At 45.9% G+C, this 20,400-nt stretch overlaps 1 protein-coding gene, 1 long non-coding RNA gene and 1 other non-coding gene across 4 annotated transcripts; 1 reads left to right on the plus strand and 2 right to left on the minus strand.

Moving 5' to 3' along the window:
• Positions 1-526: 526 nt before the first annotated feature.
• On the minus strand, positions 527-4,108 carry LOC124667539. 2 transcript variants are annotated; one of them, XR_006991317.1, is made up of 4 exons: positions 3,697-4,108; positions 2,316-3,601; positions 1,078-2,208; positions 527-780 (listed from the first exon to the last, which is right to left on the minus strand). It is a non-coding gene; the product is annotated as an uncharacterized LOC124667539 (long non-coding RNA). The 2 variants fall into 2 exon arrangements; XR_006991318.1 differs by having other exon boundaries at positions 527-822.
• A 9,992-nt stretch (positions 4,109-14,100) lies between these two features.
• On the plus strand, positions 14,101-19,564 carry LOC124662211 (putative disease resistance protein RGA4). The gene is made up of 2 exons (XM_047200078.1): positions 14,101-17,950; positions 19,296-19,564. The coding sequence occupies exons 1-2, from the start codon at positions 14,104-14,106 to the stop codon at positions 19,562-19,564; spliced, it is 4,116 nt and encodes a 1,371-aa protein (XP_047056034.1). The 5' UTR covers positions 14,101-14,103.
• A 623-nt stretch (positions 19,565-20,187) lies between these two features.
• On the minus strand, positions 20,188-20,270 carry TRNAL-UAA. Its single transcript has one exon. It is a non-coding gene; the product is annotated as a tRNA-Leu (tRNA).
• Positions 20,271-20,400: the final 130 nt, after the last annotated feature.

The raw sequence follows: 20,400 nt of genomic DNA on the forward strand, positions 1-20,400 counted from the left end.
CTCCATATTGGTCGCTAGATGGTCATCGTCTACCACTTATGACCTTGGTATGACTAAAAACTGTTGGTCGCCAGTTGAGCGTCACTGACGGATCACAACGACCTTTATTTTTGAATGGTCGTAGATGATTACGACCAAAATTTACGGTCATAGATTCTACGACCAAAAATTTGGTCAAGGCCAATCTAGCCTATCCACATCATATCCTACGTGGCCAATCCTACGTGGCAGATTTGTGACCAAGTCAACTGGTCATGTTTCCAAAGTAGCCCAATCCAGTTCGATGCTTTGAATGGGCCAAGCCCAACAATTCAGCTTATTTGTTTTTTTTTCTGGCAAATTTGGTCGGCTACAGTAGTCGGGCCCAAAAGTTCAGCCTGTTAATTTTCGAGCCTAGCTCTTTTTATCCAGAAATTTTTTTTTTGCCAAATGGGTCTACTAGCCAAATGTGGGTCGTAGTTTTCACGTTCTTAGTGAAAGTCATGTTCTTCAGATTTCAGTTTGCCCATAATAAAAGTAACATATATTTAGGAACATAATGAAAACACACGTAATACTTCAAATAATAGGCAGACAACCAATCTGTTATATCATATAACAAAAATACAGCTTTAATCACAGTATATCTAGCTCTACAGGTGTAGCAATAAACTTCAGCCTGGAGGACCATCGACTGCATCACAAACTGGGCTGACAATAGACAGGACTACACCATGACCTTCAGTACACTGCGCTACCAGAACAGCAATATGAACTATCATCCTGCCTTCCGAGGTCGCCCTGTTACATGAGTCAGCAAATAACGGCCAAAAATCATCAGGTCTACAAGGGGCATACAGATTCATGTCAATGCAAATTAAGATGGCAAGCTGTGAGCAGATAAGATACACATGAAGTGCAATTTTTTTTTGGATGTGTACTACTAAAGCAGTTATATGATGAAGCATCAGAGAATTCAGAGCAACCACTAAGAATAAGCAGTATGGAGAAATACCATTCGCATATGATATGTTCTAAATAGCACACTTGCTAGTGTAGTCCGCAAATGGATCAGATAAGGTGAGAGAAGAGGCTCACCGTGCCTACTCATCCAGGTTGATGGCTAGGATCAGCTGCTTGTTCTCATCCAGATACTGCACACTTCCACCATAGAAGCTTCATGTCATGACATTTCAGTACAATCATATCTCTTTGAACACATTAGTACAGTCATTTTGATTATTATCACCAGCATGGTAATCCCTAGACAACAATCAAAGCCTGGAGGTATAATCCATTATTCTTTATTAATATGTAGTAGGGGGTACACATGACCACGGTTATTTCAACTATTAGATCATCAAACAAGTTGCTTCAGATCTAGTTTATTGGTTAGAATTTATAACTGTTAGTTGTATTACACAGTTGTGATTTCAGGTTAAACTTTACAAGTACTTACATATTCATCTCCCTGCAAACTGATATAGTTGCTCGCTGCATAGCTTTGCAATTGCTAGTACTCGTCTGAAATGTCATACAACAGGGTTCTATAGTTTTACAGTTTCGGTGCATAGGATAGCAGCATGTTTCCTATATGCTATGTTTGTCCCCTGTGTTCTCACTGAAATATAGTCTGGAATATTTGTACGTTTTAATTTCTAAGTATATGCATTCAATGGTGCACATTCAGTTACAGGACTGCTTAGCTACTTCATGCTCAAATTCTAAATGTTCCACCTAGTTAATTGCGGATATGCTAAAGTAAGGTCCTGATGCGCATGCGCTCCGCTCACAGCTGTCTATCGTGGCCATGTCGTAAGCCTGATCGAAGAATCACAGCACAAGGCAGAATTCATGGACAGATACAATCGATCATGCCACAAATAGAATGAGCAGAGCAGGAACTAGGTGGAGATTCCATACCTTGCAACATCCATCTCTATGTCATACAGAACAAGGAACATGAACCTGCAATGATCAGCACAGGGTATAGCCAGAGGTTTTCATGTTCATATTTGTGTCAAGTTAACAGATGTTGTTCTTGAGAATAATCTCTAAAGATGTAGGTAGATTGCTTACTTCTTTGCCCATGAGCCGGCCGATCCTGGCTCCCACTTGCCACACTTGTGCAGGGTCCAGGGTGACGCCACAGAACCTGGAGCTGCCCTGGAACCTGGAACTCCTCCTTGCTGCAGCGGCTAATCTGCCAATATGAAAGCCATTCCATGGCTGCAAGAACAACAATTCTGTTATTGTCAAAAACCAAATATTGCAGACAAGGAAGATGCAAATTAACAAGGGAGTGTTTAATGAGCTGAAATGATCTTCATGCTCACCTTCTTGATGTCCTCCTTGTAGTCGTCCAGGCTGAAGTCGATGTTTGCATCAACGCCTCAGAATTGCAGCCTGAGTATTGCATACTTTGAATGCAACATACCACTAATAAGCAGTATGGATAATTACAAGGGGAACTAGAAAATAATGCTACCTAAACTACACGTAAACTGTTAGAACATGGAATTGAATTGCAGAACATCCCAGGCTACAGGTTGCAGATTAAGTAGAAGGTACTACTTGACAGATCAAAATGTGAAGGCTTATTTTATAAAGTTTGTGAGACTTTGAACTAGGCTACTTAATTTATCTTCCAGTGTCAAAATCAGTCAGTTCATGCACAAAGAAAAATGTACTACTTGACAGGACACCACTCCACTTCCAAAGCACAAGAATCTTTGCTGAGAAAAACATATAAGCAGTATGCAAGTATATAGCAGAACCAACTTGTAATAGAGTACAATCACTACTGCTTGTAAAAGTAAAATAATGATGCCCAGGATCATATGCCCAGGATGCACGTAGCTTTTAGGTGATAAATCTTAAGCTGGAACTTGCAATACTAATGGATTGTGGGAAATGATTTTGGACATACATCTGCATGTCAGCTCAGAGAGCTTCAATTTCTATCTCCCTGTAAGAAAACATTAATATAAGATAAATTAACCAAATGCAGAACCATTGGCTAAAATTAATAGAAAGACGTAGTAAACATCATCATATTATCAGGCTGCTCATATATCTTGCTTGGCCAACTACCACTGGTTTTAACTATACAAAATTCTAGGGAGGACTCAAACAGCGAACTGGTTGAATAATTGAAATGTACAGAAACATAAAAAAGAAAAACTAAATCGCATGTTTGGTTTTAGCACAAAAAAACATGAACATTAATAAAATTAGTTAAATTTTTTGTTAGTGGGCATCAAAATAAATCATAGCTAGTTTACAAGTATTGATCTGCAAAAGAACAACAGGGCTTGGATACAGTAGTAGGCTAGTAGCCTGGATCGATCTAAACCCGAAATTAATAATGCTAGATATACTACCAGGGACATCACAAGAAGGATATGAAAAACTAGCAAACAACGCAGGGACATATGAATGTGCAGGGAGCAAGGACCCTCACCTGGAAGTAGTGTCAGACCAGTTTCTTCGAGAGCAAGATGGGGGTCGGGCGAATCGGCTCCAAATGTGGATCTCTCTCTAGGTCTTGGGACGGCCGGACTTGCGAGCGCTGTCGTCGGTTCTTGTGCGAGCTTTGCAGCGAGATCCACACCGTTGTTTCCTATTTCAACATATACAGGATGCAGCGCATGAGAGGAGGTTGAGCAGGAGGGCCTGAAAGAAGAGGAAGAGATGGGTGACGAGATAGGCCATCACCTGCGCCAAGAAGTGCATGCGGGTCGCTGTTGTGAGGTGAACGAGGGGCAAGCTCGCGAGGGCCGCTGCCATCGCTGCCTCGGGATAGGTCGATCTGAGATGGCTTGAGTGGTCACGGGATGAAACGGCACGAGCGAGTGGAGATCAAATAAGTGGTGGCGGCGGACGGATCCGGCCGGCGCGAGGCTCGGGTATCGATGGATCCAGCCGGGGCGCGGTTTTGGAGCACCACGGGAGAGAGATCGAGGGAGAACCCATAATCCCCACCGCGCCGGGACAACCCCTTCCCCTCGCTCGTGCGACGGGTTCTGGAAGTGGAGATCTAGGATTGGAGAAGGTGATGGAACTGGGAGGAATCGATGGGGGAGATGGGCGGAGAATCTGGCTTCGTCGGAGAGCGAGCGAAACATGGGGAGATGGAGGGCGGCGCACGAAAATAAGGGGCGAGGTGGAGGTGGGGATTAGGGTTAGGTCCCGCGCGCAGATATCCCGCCTACGATTCTGAAAGTTTTGATTCCGCGCGCATATCCTGCCGTGACACCAAATAAATTTCCTATGTGCTTATTTTTTTCTTATACTTTACCCCCACCTTATTATGTAGTTGGGACCACCCTCTTCTTAGCCCCACGGTTTATGTCACATAGTCTGTTCATAATGGTATTTGCCAATAAAATGTATTGGTTATTACTTCAGAAATTTATTTTGATAACTACTTTATCTATTTCAGCTGACTTGTATTAAAAATATTACATGGTGTCGGTAAGTTGCGGGCACATATGATGACAATAACACTCACAATTTATGTGCCTATAATTTTACAAAATAAATAAAGGATATGAAAACAAGGTTAAAAAGCCAAAAGTTGGCATTGTAAATATGAAATCCAAACGATCACATGGTGTTGGTAAGTTGCGGGTAAATAAGACAAGAATAACACTCACAGAAATTGACACATGGATATGTCACATATGCAGACATGTTAGTAAAAATTGAGACATCGATGCGAAACGTAGATCTACCTGCTAAGGTGTCCATCACTCTTTTTTAAGTAATCATGAATATCACCGATGACCATTTAAATTAGTCGTAGTTGCCCAAAATCAAGGTCATAAGCTATTGTTGTCTATGTTATGACCAATTAGTGCAAGCAAGTTATGACTTTCCAAACAAAAAAGGTCTTAATTTTCCAGGGTTTGGACCCTCCCAAATGGCCTAAGACCATTTGGTTCAAAATGGTCATACATCTATGACCAGAAAACTCATGGTCTTTATGAAAAGGTCGCTAGTCAACACATTTCTTGTAGTGACCTGGCAAGCACCCCCTCAACCTAGTGACCTCCATCCGGCAAGCACCTCCTCAGCCCGGTGACCTCCATCCGGCGAGTACCTCCCCAAGACAGCGAGCTTCCTCCGGTCACAACCTTCTCAACCTCGTCGGGGCCTCCCTCCGGTGATCACCTTCTCAACCTTGTCGGGACCTCCCTCTGGTGACCATCTCCTCAACCTCAACGGTAGTCACCTCCTCAAGCTCGTCGGCGACCTCCCGTCCGATGACCCACTATGAAGAACTTGAAGAACACATCACGACAAGATCTAGATGTAGATCTAGATTCGTCTTCTTTTTTCTTTGAATTTGAAAAATATACCACCGACGTAGTAGGCTGGTGCGTCGGTGATAAGTCGAGTTACTACCGGCGCACCAGGAGGTGCGCTGGCGGTAACGCGTTACCACCGGTCTATTCCCACCGGCACGCGCTAGTGCGCCGGAGGTAGCCTATTTAGGTGCGTCAACGATAGCCTATTTTCTAGTAGTGCCATCTAAAAGTTGTGTGCATGGTGACTATGCGTCGGAGACTGGTATTTTACAACTGTGGTCTTGGTATGCGGGGGTGGTGTCACAGGGTGACTTCTTTCTCATGTGTAGGTGTTTCAGTAGTAGACGGCGCCAACATTATGGATGCTCCTAACTTAGGAGTAGATGTGTGATAGTCAGCATTTAGGAATAGAACCTCGGAAGGCGTGCAGGAAACTAATTCATTTTCTTCATGTAACGAACTCATAGCATGTATCTAAATATAGGGAAATATTGAACTTTATCATTAGGAACCAAAGTGATCGAGTTTAAACTATAGTATCGAAATCGACCTAAGTCAACACTAGAATTTGAAATTCAGATTTCAACATGACCTTTGAGTAATTCAAAATGTAAGGAAAAGTTTAAAAACTTGAGAATCTAAAAGTTTTTTGCAACTAGCCTTTAAAGTTGGCTATTCATCTTGCACGAAATCGCATTGATTTTTTTTCTTCTTGTAACAAAAGAAGAACAGTTTATTCCGTAGAGGAATGGAACAATCGTATGTTAAGTTTTTGTTGATGTACAAAATGGAAAAAAAAAACGTTTTGAAGAATCCATGTAATATCGAGATTCTTTGACGAGGAAAAATATCTACAAAAATATTCAAAATAATAAAGAAACATAATTGTTCATTCCTCTGCATAGAAAGGTCAGTAGCACTTCCTATTTTGTCTGTTGCTTAAACCTGGATTTGAAAAAAAAACAAAAAATGATCGACGATGAGTCGATGACATTGTCTGCATGTTGACCTACACGAGATTTTGTTGGCGGCCTTCAGAGACTGGCATCTTGGGTAATGGGTACATCGAGCACCGCATCTCCATCGCCATGGTTATCAAGGTGCTGACCTCGTGGATCAAAACGACCGTGTTTGAAGAAAATTGGTTAGGCTACGGAAGTACCATCTCAGATGTTCATGCCAAGTTTACACGTAACTGGCGATTGTGTCTCACGTGAAAGTTATGTTCCTGACCACTTTGCAGTGGTGGTCTTGGCATGTGGGGGCGGTGGTACAGGGTAATTTTGTTCTCAGTGGTGTTCTTTAAGCGTTGTGTGCTTTAATTTTTGGGATGAAAACTTTAGGTCTGACTTTTATTGGTTGCATGTGGTAATGACGGCTCCCTGATCGTTTTCATGTTGAAGGAATTGTCTAAAGTTTGTTTAGACCTTCTCCTCGAGGAGAAAACCCTTGATTGCCGGTTTGTTAGATAGGAGACTACGTCGCGCTGTTTTTTTCTTGCAGACATCGCTTTGAAGAATTTTGTGTAGTACAGGTGTCGGCAATGGTGGTGGTTTGTTTCTTGCAGCTAAAAGTTAGTAGTTGTGCTAGTGGTGTTTTCCTTTTTTTCACTTTTGGTTGTGTGCATTTTTGATATCTAGACTAGCTCTCGATAATATATTGTTGTAGATGCCGGATGCAAATGGTATCTATCCGATATTAAATATTTATTTTATGAAAAATAAATTCTTGAGAATCTTTTAAAAAAATGTAACAAAGATATCAGAGGTAAAGAGTTTATACGTACAAAAAATCTTCATTGAAAGTAATTGATGTTTGCGATATATATGTTGTCATTTTTTCCGCACTAGGTGAGGTGTCTGGTGAGGAGGTATGAAAGGAAAAAAAAAATACCATTCTTGTTTGTTTTTTTAGATAAGCAGGTTTTTTTGTTTACATTTTTATAGTTGACTTTGACTTTGACAAAAAAAAATCAAAACTAATTTTGAAACCACTCTTGTACCTGCATAAGAGTCGATTCTACAAAAATGTCAATCGTACCAATTCCGGGTTAATAAGTACTTCCTCCGTCCATAAAAGAATACGAAAAATTTGTCTAAATTTGAATGTATCTATACAATAAAGAGCGTTTAAATAAACCTAAATTTAGATAAACTTACGATATTATTTGGTGGAGGGAGGTAGTACTATTGTAACTAAACCGGGGATTTCTCCATTCAAAATTTACGGGAATTAATATTTCTCTATGCGTTCAAAACGAGACTTTTTTTCGATCGAAGGGCATCCACGTCGGCACGGTCACCAACCGGGACACGCCATTGCTAGAGTGCGAGGTCATTACCAACACGACGTACCAACACGATGAAGAGTGAAGCTCGCAGATGGGGTCTTGCCGTTGAACACGAGGTCATTTCGGGCCTTCCAAATGGACCAAAGGACAGCCGCAACCCCCATATTCCAAACAGCAGAAGCGAAGCCAGCAGGGGACTGGATAGCTCAAACGGAGAACTGCCCAGCTGGGATTGGGTCATCCAGCCTGGACCACACCTCAGCAGCCAAGAGGCACTCAAAGAAGACATGCCATCCAGACTCAACAGTTGGACATGCAGCACATACATCGGAGGGGGCGCAGTTGTTGTAGAAGAGGTTAGCCCTCGTCCTCCGACGAGAGCATACGGTAAGCCTCGCGCGAGCAGAAACGGGGAGTCGACGGAGAGTCGATGAAGCGCCTGTCGTGGCGGGAGCAAAGGGGTGTGTTGTCGAGGATCCGCCGGATCGCGAGGAGCTCGCCCTCCGCAGCCATGGAGAGGCGGGGCTACAGGTCCAGCCCTGCAGCAGCCACCGTAGCCACTGTGGCGTGGCGACGGGTGCAGTGGGAGAAGAGGGCGGGGTAGCGGTCGGCGAGGGGTGCGCCGGGCTACCACTTGTCCAACCAGAAGGACGTAGACCAACCATCAGCAACTTCCACCCTAGTAATGGCGCGGTAGAGGGGAGAGGCACTCGTTGACGATCCTCTCCAAGAAGGAGGGGGACTTGGAGGTTTCCCCCCAAATCATGACCTGTAACAGAGAAGAACCCGCTCTTCCAAGGCAGGGGGTTAGTCAGGTGTAGTGTATGGATAAAATTTAATAGCAAACACATGTTCTGTCGGTGGAGATCCTTGATGCCGAAACCTCCCTCCTGCAAGGACAACACAACTTTATCCCAAGCAATTAGACAACGAGCACCAGAGCAGGAATCCTTCCCGGTCCAGAAGAAGGCACGACGCCTCTTGTCGATCCTGTCAATAAACCCATAGGGAAGCAAGTACAGGCACATATAATCAGGATTATTCAAAACAATGTTACACAAGACGAGCCTGCCCCCAACGGATAAAAGATTCGTGCGCCAACTAGAAAGACGACGGTCAAAGGAGAGGATGAGGGGATCGAAAGCCGAGGCGGGGAGCTTCATGGGGGAGAGAGGGAGGCCGAGATATGGTTGGGGGAAGGAGGATATGAGACACCCTAGCGTGGAGGCCATGGCATCAGCATCCACCGTGGAAACAGTCATGGGGATGAAGCAAGATTTATGGAAGTTTATCGCAAGCCCAGTGGCCACCGCAAAAGTCATCCAGAACCCGTTTGAGAGTAGCGGCGACAGAGATCGTAGGTTTGCACAAGATAAGGGTGTCATCCGCCTACTGTAGGATGGGGCAAGAGGTAACGGTAGAAAGGGGGTGTGCTAGGTCTCTGTTTCCTCAAGCCCGACGGATGAGGCGTTGGAGAACATCGGCCATAATGATGAAAAGGTACGGAGAGAGGGGGTCACCGTGACGGAGGCCATTGTGGCACTTGATCCAATCTCCCGGAACCCCGTTTAGCAAGACAACCGTGAGGCCGGAACGAAGAATACGCTCCATCCAGAGGCACCAACAATCGTCGAAGCCATGGGCCTGAAGGATGGTTAGTAGACTATCCCAGTTGACTGAGTCAAAGGTCTTCCAGAAGTTGAGTTTGAAACAATGGGCAGGGCCTTTCGCACGTCGCAACACCTGAGAAGGTCCGCTGCGTAGACGATATTTTCAGAGATAGAACGGCCAGAAACGAGACTTATTGCACGGGAATATAATTATTCTGAACTCGGTGCATGTGGTTGGCAGCTGCATTATTGCAGTACTGAGAGCATGTGCAGAGATGTAGGAACGAATTAAATTGCACGCGACACAGGTCAAGCGAGCACATGTGAAAGCACAAGACCATGAGATTGACTAATTGACAGCCTTATCAAGAAGGAGAAGCAAGCAGTAGGGAGTTTTCACTTGGGTGATTACATTACATGGCCATAATTTTAGGTCTAATTTTAACTATATAACTTTGGTTAAAAAATACTCCGCTGTTGATTTCCTACTCGGATGATAAATCAAATAAAATGTGCCATAGTTTGAGAAAAATATAAAAATTACAATTGAGATTGTCTAACTCAATTTGGGCGCTCGAGGATCTCCTTCCGTCTCTTCTCGAACCAAGCTCTCTTCGCCTCGCTCATGTTGGTCAAGTCGGCGTTCATGATGAGGTTGTCCTCGGCTTGGCGTTTGAGCTCAACTTCCTTCGCCTTCGACTCCACCTCCTTGGCCCTTGCCATTGCTATGAGCTCAAGTTCTCTCTCTTTGAGCTCAAGTTCTTTAGCTTTGGTCTTGGCCTTGACCTCTTCAATCTCAAGCTTCTTCTGCTGGACATCAAAGAATTTCTTCTTGTCCTCTTCTTTCTCCCGGCGCCTCCTCTCATCCCTCTTGTCCGTGGACACCTCTCTGTCCGCATGCATCTCCTTCAAAGTGCCATACAATAGCATGGACGAAGCATCACGCTTCATGTCGGCTTTGGTTGACTTGTGGCCGTGTGGACGACTTGCACGAGAAGCGGAGCTACCGCAAGGCTGCCCACCATCAAGGTCAATGACCGTGGCATCTTTGGCGGGATTGTTGCCAGTCAAGGTCGCCATGTACCCCTCGTACCCCTCCTGGAACTTGGGGGTGCCGTGAAATTCCTTCCAACAATGAAGGAAGGCAAAGGTCTTCTCTCCATTGTTGACTTTGTAGAATTCCAAAGCTCGCCACACCTAGAGCAAAGCAAGACAACAACGATAAACATATGTGCAAACATCGGATGAATAAGTTGAGGTTAAGAATCATACCAAGTCCTTCACACCCATGCCACTAACGGGGAGCCGCCTCGCGTGCTCATACGCCGCCTGAAACTTGTTGCATTCCGTTTGAATTGCTCCCCACCTCTTTTGGAGCGATATTTCGCTGCGGTCGCTCTCAAATGGCTCCTGTCCATATTTGCGATGTTCATGGAAGTATTCATAGATCCGGCGCCGAATGCGGTCCCCTTCGCTCGGCACCCGTCAACGCATCTTGCCTAATGGTCAACCATCCATCGACGAGCACCTTGTCCTCCTTCTCCGTGTAGTTGGCGGTTCGTTTGCTTACCCGGCGACCTCGAGCTTGTGCGAGTTGCGGCTTGTGTGAGGCCCTCACCGAACAACGGCTCCTCCTCGATGTTTATGCTGCCGGGACGAGCGGTTGTGCCCTCCTGTGTCTCAATGGGAGTTGGCTGGGGAGCCTGCTGTGTCGAAGGATATGGCGGGGTCGTCGGCATTGTCCGCGCGAAAGACGGAGGGGCTCGCACGGTGGACGGTGACTGCGCGCGCGCGGCCGACGGATCGTCGAACGGGTTGCGTGCACCGGACGTCGCAGCTGCTCCCGGGTTCTTGGGGCCTTTGGAGTTTGCGGCGCACGGTTCGGGTCAATGGACGAAGGTGACGGCCCCGTCATGGACTCGCCCACCTCCGGTGACCCATCCCGTGACTGGTACGCGTGCCGCCCATGCGCCCCCATTTCGTGCCCAAACGGGGCAGTCGGTGGGGCAGTTGACCTTGGAGGAAGGGGCCGGGTCACGGAGGAGGCCGAGCTCCCCCCCGAGGCCGCGCCGGTGCCGGGGATGATCATGTGCGTCGGCCGAGCGCTGCGTGGCCGTAAAAGAGCATGGCTCGCGCTCGCTGCTCTTGAAGGACGGTGCTCTTCGCCTCCGTCTTGAGTTGGAGAAGCCGCTCCGCCGCCCGCCGCCGCTCCTCCGCGGCAGCGATTTCCCTCTTCCGTTGGTCGAGCGCCCTGCGGCGGTCGGCCCTCTTCTTGCTCTCGATCTTCCTCTGCTCCGGGGTGAGGTTGGCCTTCGCCTTCTTCGTCGGCGGCCCGGGGGGGAGCTCGGCCTCCGCCAGTTTAGGAGCCGCCTCCACGGCAGGAGCGGCAACGGCCGCGGGTGCCTCCTCTCCGATGGTGGCGGTGGTGGCGGTGGCGGCGGCGATCGCTTCGTCGGCCATCTCTAGGTTTTGGGAGTACGGTGAAGTGTTTCTGTTTTGGGAGGCGGACGGGTGGGCCGAGGGCGGACAAGGGAGGACGCGAGCGACCAGCCTTTCGCGTCCGCGGCCACGCAAACTCGTCCAAGATTTGGGCCGGGTTTGGGTCGTCCCGGACGCCGCGGCCATCCGTTTTAGGGATGGGTCCGCGCGCTGGGCCGCGGTTTTGTCCGTTTCGACCCATCCGGACGCGCGGGCGCGGGATGGGTCGCCCGGTTGGAGATGCCCTGAGAGCATGTGCAGAGAGGTAGGAAGGAATTAAATTGCACGCGACACAGGTCAAGCGAGCACATGTGAAAGCACAAGACCATGAGATTGACTAATTGACAGCCTTATCAAGAAGGAGCAGCAAGCAGTAGGAAGTTTTCACTTTTAGCTGTGTGCATCTTTGATATCTAGATTAGTCCTCGATAATATATTCTTGTATAGGCTGGATGGAAATGGTATCTATCCGATATTAAATATTTCTTTTATCAAAAATAAATTCCTTGAGAACCTTTTAAAAAATATAACAAAGATATCATAGGTAAAGAGTTTACACATACACAAATCTACACCGAAAAGAGTTGATGTTTGCGATATATATGTTGTCATTATTTCCGTACTAGAGGAGGCGCCTTATGAGGAGGTATGACAGGTGAAATACCATTTTTGTTTGTTTTCTTTAGACAAGCAGGTTTTTTGTTTACATTTTTTTATTTGTGAGTAGACTTTGAATTTGACAAAAAAAAAATCAAAACCAAATTTGAAAACACTTTTGTACCTACGTCGATTCTAAAAAAATGCCAATGGTACCAATTCCGGGTAAATAAGTACTTCCTCCGTCCATAAAAGAATATGAAAAAATTATGTAAGTTTAGATGCATCTATACAATAAAGAGTGTTTAAATACACCTAAATTTAGATAACCTTGCGATATTATTTTGTGGAAAGAGGTAGTACTATTGTAAGTAAACCGGGAATTTCTCGATTCAAAATTTTGGGGAATATTCCCATCTGCGTTCAAAACGGGACTTATTGCACGGTAGTATAATTATTCTGAACTCTGTGCATGTGGTTGGCAGCTGCATTATCGCAGTATTGAGAGCATAGCCAGAGAGGTACTAGGAACGAATTAAATTGCACCGCGCGGCGACACAGGTCAAGCGAGCACATGTGAAAGCACAAGACCATGAGATTGACTAATTGACAGCCCCATCAAGGAGCAGCAAGCAGTAGGGAGTTTTTACTTGGGTGAATACATTACATGGCTATAATTTGAGGTCTAATTTTAACTACTATAACTTTGGTTAAACAAATACTCCACTGTTCATTTCCTACCCGAATGAAGTGTCCGATTGTATAATTTTTATGTTATTTTTCTCATGTACTGTTAATTTTTTTTATGTTAGTTTCGAGTATTTTGCCCACAAGTTGATCTAATGACCAGAAAACCGGTGAGCAGCAACTGAATCAATGCTGTTGGGACCGTTGCCAGCGGCTGGGCGTACGAAATGTTGAGGACGGGGGCCAGAGGACTGTGGTGTGGTCTGCTCTGCTGCTACATTGCTACTCAATCAGCTCCGCAAAATTTCCCATTCCCGGAACCAGAATCCCTAGCCCGCCGTGCTGCCAGAGGCGCGAGACGGCCGCCGGACGACTCGGAGCGCGCCGCCCACGGGTACCCCTGCCGCTGGCCGGCGCCGCCGGGCGCGGGTGAACCAGAAGGCGGGGCCGCCGGCCGTGCGCACCTAGCCCGCGAAGCCGCCAACCACAACGCGTTGCCGCCGGGCGCGGCGGGAGCGTGTCTAGCCTCCTCTCCAGGTTCAGCTCCAGACGGCCTGGACACGCGGACCCAACCTAGCCTCCGCGCCGGAGCTGGTCGGCGAGCCTCTCCAGGTACTGCAGTACAAAGCCAATATTCAAGTTTGCTTCCATTTCTCGTCAGACGCAAGCTAGCTAATACTTCCATTTCAGCGCCAAAGTGCCTCCACACACGTACCTCACCTAACCTCCAGAGCTGGTCGGCGAGCCGGGCGCGGCGCCAACCATCACGCGGTGGCGTGAGCCTCTCCGGCCTCCTCTCCAGGTACTGAATAACAAGTGCAGTACTCACGCCTGCTTACATTTCTCCTCAGAAGCAATCACCTGCAAGCTAGCTCACAGGCCGTTTCCGGCCTCCTCTCCAGGTTCAGCTCCGGCGCGGATCTCCTAGCCTCCAGAGCTGGTCGACGTGCTCACCAAATGTAGTGACATCGGCCGTGGCGCGAGGTTGTCCGGCCTCCTCTCTAGGTACTGCATTAGAAAAAGGCAGTACTCAACTTTGCTTACATTTCTCATCAGAAGCATAAGCATCTGCAAGCTAGCTCACACCAACATTTCTCCTTTCCAGGAACTGCACTTCTTGTTTGCCTGTGCTGGGAGCTCTAGCGTTCCAATGGCGGAGCTGGTGGCCACCATGGTGGTCGGGCCACTGCTGTCCATCGTGAAGGACAAGGCGTCCAGCTACCTGTTGGACAAGTACAAGGTGATGGAGGGCATGGAGGAGCAGCACAAGATCCTAAAGCGCAAGCTGCCAGCCATCCTGGACGTCGTCACCGATGCCGAGGAGGTGGCGTCCCACAGAGAAGGTGCCAAGGCTTGGCTTGAGGAGGTCAAGAGTGTGGCTTACGAGGCGAACGAGATCTTCGATGAGTTCAAGTACGAGGCGCTCCGTCGTGAAGCCAAGAAGAACGGGCACTACAGCAAGCTTGGCTTCGATGTAATAAAACTCTTTCCCACTCACAACCGTTTTGCTTTCCGTGAAAAAATGGGAAAGAAGCTATGCAGGGTTGTGCAGGCCATTGAGGTCCTTGTGACTGAGATGAATGCATTTGGGTTCAAATATCAGCAGCAAGTGCCAACATCCAAGCAGTGGAGGCATACCAATCATGTTATCTTTGATCCAAAGCAAATTATCAGCAGATCGAGAGACAAGGATAGAAGGAATATTGTTGATACTCTACTTGGCCAAGCTAGCAATGCGGATCTCACGGTTGTTCCCATCGTTGGAGTAGGGGGGCTAGGCAAGACCACCTTAGCGCAACTCATTTTCAATGAACCAGAAATTCAGAAGCATTTTGAGTTGCTCCTTTGGGTTTGTGTCTCAGACAACTTTGATGTGGATTCCCTGGCTAAAAGTATAGCTGAACTTCTTCCCAAAAAGAGTATAGCTGATCTAGGTTCCATAAAGAGCCCACTCGATATCCTTCAAGATGCACTAAGAGGGCACATGTACCTCCTTGTGCTGGATGACGTCTGGAACAGAGAGCCCAATAAGTGGGAAAAGCTCAAGTCTTGCCTTTCACATGGTGCTAAGGGTAGTGCGGTTTTGACAACTACTCGTGATGAAGGAGTCGCGAAAATAATGGGTACAGTTAAGGCATATAATCTTGCAGCTTTGGGGGATAATTTTATAAAGGAAATTGTCGAGACAAAAGCATTCAGTTTGCAGAAGGAAGAAGAAAGGCCTTCCGTGCTAGTTAATATGGTTGATCAGATTGTGAAGAGATGTCGTGGTTCTCCTTTGGCTGCAGCATCACTAGGTTCGGTGTTGCGGACGAAGACCAGCAAAGAATGGAAGGCCGTGTTAAGCAGAAGCAACATTTGCACTGAGGAATCTGGAATTTTACCAATACTCAAGCTCAGCTACAATGACTTGTCATCGCAGATGAAGCAGTGCTTTGCTTTTTGTGCTGTGTTTCCGAAGGATTATGAGATTGATGTGGACAAGCTGATCCAACTATGGATGGCACATGGATTTATTGACGATCAAAAGGAAGTTAGTCCTGAAACCGTTGGCAAACGAATTTTCAATGAGCTGGCCTCAAGGTCATTCTTTGTGGATGTGAAGCAAATCAAAGTTCCAATAAAAAAATATTACCCCGAGATGGGTAGTTTTTCCAAACATACATGTAAAATCCATGATCTTATGCATGATGTTGCACTGTCTACAATGGAAAAGGAATGTGCTCTCATGCCTGAGCATCCAAGTCAGATTGAGTGGCTTCCAGATACAGCTCGCCACTTACTTTTGTCTTGTGAAAAACCAGAAACTGTTTTGAATGATTCTCTGTTGACAAGATCTCCGGCTTTCCAGACACTTCTATGTGATAATGATATGCAAGAACCATTGCAGCAATTATCGAAATACAGCTCTTTGATGGCATTACAGCTCTGTACAAAGAGAAGGTCATTCCCATTAAAATCCAAGCATCTGCATCACCTAAGGTACCTTGATCTCTCAAGAAGTCGTATCAAAGCACTACCTGAAGATATAAGCATTCTATACAACCTGCAAACATTGAACGTCTCTGGCTGTGAAGAACTTTTTCAGCTTCCAAGGCAAATGAAGTATATGACTGCCCTTCGTCACCTCTACACTCATGGTTGTCCGCATATGAGAAGCATGCCAGTTGGCCTCAGAAAACTCTTGTCCTTGCAGACACTTACGTGTTTTGTGGCAGGTCCTTCTGGCTCTGGGTGCAGTGATGTTGGAGAGTTGCAGCAGTTAAACCTTGGTGGACAGCTAGAGCTACTTCAGCTAGAGAATGTGACAGAAGAAGCTGCAAAAGCGGCAAATATCGGAAAGAAGGAGGAACTCCGAGAACTGAAATTAAAATGGACTGTTGGTTGCGAGGATGATGCGAGAGTGCTTGAGGGTCTCAAACCTCATGATGAGCTACAAGTTGTAAGGATAGAGTCATACGGAGGAACCACCTTTCCAACATGGATGTCTATGTTGCGAAACGTGGTTGAGATCCATCTTTTTGGTTGTAGCAAACTGCAATGGTTATTCAGCTGTGGTACATCCTTCACTTTTCCAAATTTGAAGGAGTTTACACTAGAGGATCTGGATTCTTTGGAGAGATGGTGGGAATTAAGTCACCAGGAACAAGGAAAAGAGGTAATATTTCCTCAGCTTGAAAAGTTGTCGATTAAACGCTGTCCAAAATTGACAATGTTACCTGAAGGAACACTCCTTGGAGAGTCTTATGGTACAATGGCACGGTCAGCATTTCCAGAATTGAAAGAACTCTGCTTGGGTGACTTGGACAGCTTTGAGAGATGGGAGGCAATCGAAGGAAATCAAAGGGGATACATAATATTTCCTAGGCTTGAGAAACTTGAAATTCACAGTTGCAGTGTGTTGACAGCATTCCCGGAAGTACAGCCTGGTGGAGATTATGGTATGGCACACTCAGCATTTCCTGCATTGAAGGTTCTCAGCTTAAAAAAATTGCAGAACTTTGAGAGCTCGGACGCAGTTGATGGATCGCAAAGAGAAGACGCAATGTTTCCTCAACTTCAGGAGCTGTATGTTGAAAACTGTGGGAAGATGAAAGTATCATCAGGGCAACAAAAGGTTTCTCCAAAGCTGTCCGTGTTACACACTGAGGGAAGTGAGGAAGAGATGTTCCTGTTGGTAGCTAGACATATGACTTCACTGACCAACTTGAGACTGCAGAGCAGTGGAGAAACGGAAACAACCTTATCAGCGGCTGATCATAGTTTGAAACTTGTGGTGGATGTCATGGATAAAGGGAACCATAATGATTTCCCTCTAAAATATATGAATTTAAGGGGCTTTAAGTCGGGGGGTGCGGCTGAGCTATGTGCACATTTTGTACAGCTTCAACACTTGAATTTTAATAGTTATCATTCACTTGTCCACTGGCCAGAGAAAGAGTTTCAAAGCTTGGTATCCTTGAGGAGCCTAGGAATTTTTCGCTGCGAAAAGCTGATTGGATACGCACCACAAGCTCATGCAGCGGAGCCATCAACAACACCAGAACAATCGAGTGAACTCCTACCACGTCTCGAATCTCTCAACATATATGGTTGTCCAAGCATGGTAGAGGTCTTTAAGCTCCCTGCATCCCTGAGGAAAATGGAAATTAATCATTGCACTAAGCTCGAGTCCATATACAGCCAAAGGCTACAGCAGGGACAGTCAGCACCATCGATTCTACGAGGGCTGTCACCTGTATATTCAGAGGTGTCATCATCATCTACCATACGGGGTTGTGATAGCTTAACAGGTGTCCTCTATCTTCCCCCATCGCTGGTCCGCCTCTACATCAATGATTGCAAAACCCTGTCATCCCTACCGAATGGACCACAAGCATACTCATCTCTTCAAAGACTTTTCATAAAGGAGTGTCCTAGTCTAAAGAGGCTCCCTACATGCCTGCAGCAACGTCTAAGCAGCATCCCGGACAAATATCTAGATGCCCGTTTCCAAGGTATGCAGGTGTCATTTTCCATCTCTTTTAATTTGTCACATTTCAGTAAAAAAATTAAGACGTACTTCCAGATATACTACTACTACTTTAGCTGGATGGACAGCTTTAGTCAGCTAGCTAGAGAACTAAATGAAGATGTTTATCAATATTTTTGTGTGCAACAGCAGACATGTGTTACGTACACATGTACACTTCTAGTTGATCACTACGCTACTGAGTATATTTAACCAAGTAGGTATAGGTAAATGTCTACTGCTTTAGCCAGCTAGCTAGATACATAACTAAATGAAGATGTTTATCAATATTTTTGTGTGCAACAGCAGACATGTGTTACGTATACATGTACACTTCTAGTTGATCACTACGCTACTGAGTATATTTAACCAAGTAGGTATAGGTAAATGTCTACTGCTTTAGCCAGCTCGCTAGATACATAACTAAATGAACATGTTTATCAATATTTTTGTGTGCAACAGCAGACATGTGTTACGTACACATGTACACTTCTAGTTCATCACTGCACTAGCAAGCATATTTAACCAAGTAGTTACGTAAATGGCACACACCATAGATAGTGGTAACAGCATGACTAGTAGTTTAGCAGTACAACCCAAAATCTATTGCAAATATATTCCTTTTATGTAAATTCGTTGTTCCCGAGTCGCGGTCTCCTCACATTGCACTTCGTGAGGGTAAGGCTTGCCACTAACACCTTCCCCAGACCCCGCACAGTGCGGGAGCTCTCAGCACTGGGTACGTCCTTTTTCTTTTAAATTCGTTGTTCCTTCAAGTGTAAATCTGACGCTTCATTGATACAGTACTTACCAATTTTCTGTGACATCATGTGTGAACAGATCCCAGTCTATTCAATCCCCTGTCATGGAGGAATGCCATCCGCAGAGCCTAGCGAGCTGTCAATTTGCAACACCGTCACCAGGGGAAGCTACCAAGCCGCAAGCAGGAGATCTAACTGGGCCATGGATCACTGTATATTCCGAGCTTTGTTCTTCTGGCATTGATTGTGAGGCCGGGCGGCTCCTTGTCAGAACTGTTTCTGCCATCGGTATGTACAACCTATTTAGCTTATTGTCCCGATTTGATTTACCTACACTCATGGCAAGAATTGTGTAACATTTTATTTCTTGTTCCAAACTACGTGGCAAGTTTTAGTGCTTTATCTCCTTCAGTATGTATAGAACCAGAACACTTCCTTTTTGTTTGATATGTATGGATATTCTCTATGTAGTTATATCTTGAAACTTTGTAATCCAGGATTTACCTCCAGCTAAAGCTTGCATCTTATTTTGTGATCAAATTCTGAAGCGGATAAAATACATGTTGTCAGAATATAGACAGGAGAGACACCTTCTGTCTATGTTGTCGTTCAGATCCTGCAGCTACAGAAAATCTGTAGCGCACACTACGGCAGAAGGCCCGGAAGGGGTCTGGACGGCGAGGGCGAGCCAATCAGCTTATCCAGGCTCTGTGTCGCCGTCGGCGACTGGATGGATGGTGGCCGACCGCCTCGCCCCTCGGGAGCGCTCGGTGAACCCTTGTTCCATCACTCTACGGAACGCCTTCAGTGTCGGCCATCGTTCAGCTCCGGCAGCTTAGCAGAACTCTAGCGCACAATGCTTTGACTGTATACAAGTTGTCGATGGCCGGATGGAGGAGTCACTGGCGCCGGCAGAAGGCCCTGACTATAGCCATGGACAGACGGCCTCGACAGGAGATACCGAGGGCTGAGGCGGCCAATGCGATGACGATAGCAACTGAGCCGCCGTCCTATCCTTCTCCAGATTCATTAGTTATGAACTCTTTGCTCTTGAACATCAGAACATCCTACCTAATGTCGTCGTTACCAAAAAAGTAGTTTCCTTGGAGAGCAAATATTTGGCAAGGATGATGGTTCAAATCTCAATGAGAATTACTTTTACAAAGAAATAAAATTGATGATTCTAGAGGAGGAAGGAGCAAAGATGAGAGAAACGGTATACATAAATAAATTGAACGAAACTAAAGTTTATAATGCTACCTGATGTTGCCGCTACCAAAAAAATAGTTTGCTTGGGAGGGCAAATATTTGGCAAGGAGGTTGGTTCAATTCTCAATGAGAATTATTTTTACACAGAAATAAAATCGATGATTCTAGAGGAGAAGGTAGCGCGCAAAAGTAAGAGAAACAGACGAACAATGTAAAGAGGAAAAAAAATGCAACAATAAATTTATATTTATAATGCTGGCTGTGGGGTTCGAACCCACGCGCACTTGAGTGCAGAAGATCTTAAGTCTTCCCCCTTAACCACTCGGGCAAACCAGCTGATTTTGACTATTTTCTTTATTAAGTGTTCTTAAGTATTTTACCATTTTCACAACCTGCTTTACCATTATCACCATACCTTTCTCCTGCGGACATGTTCCTATTTTCAGAAATGCTTGCTTTGTACGAT

Source organism: Lolium rigidum, chromosome 6, assembly GCF_022539505.1.
Source record: "Lolium rigidum isolate FL_2022 chromosome 6, APGP_CSIRO_Lrig_0.1, whole genome shotgun sequence".
In the NCBI taxonomy this organism is placed as follows: domain Eukaryota; kingdom Viridiplantae; phylum Streptophyta; class Magnoliopsida; order Poales; family Poaceae; genus Lolium; species Lolium rigidum.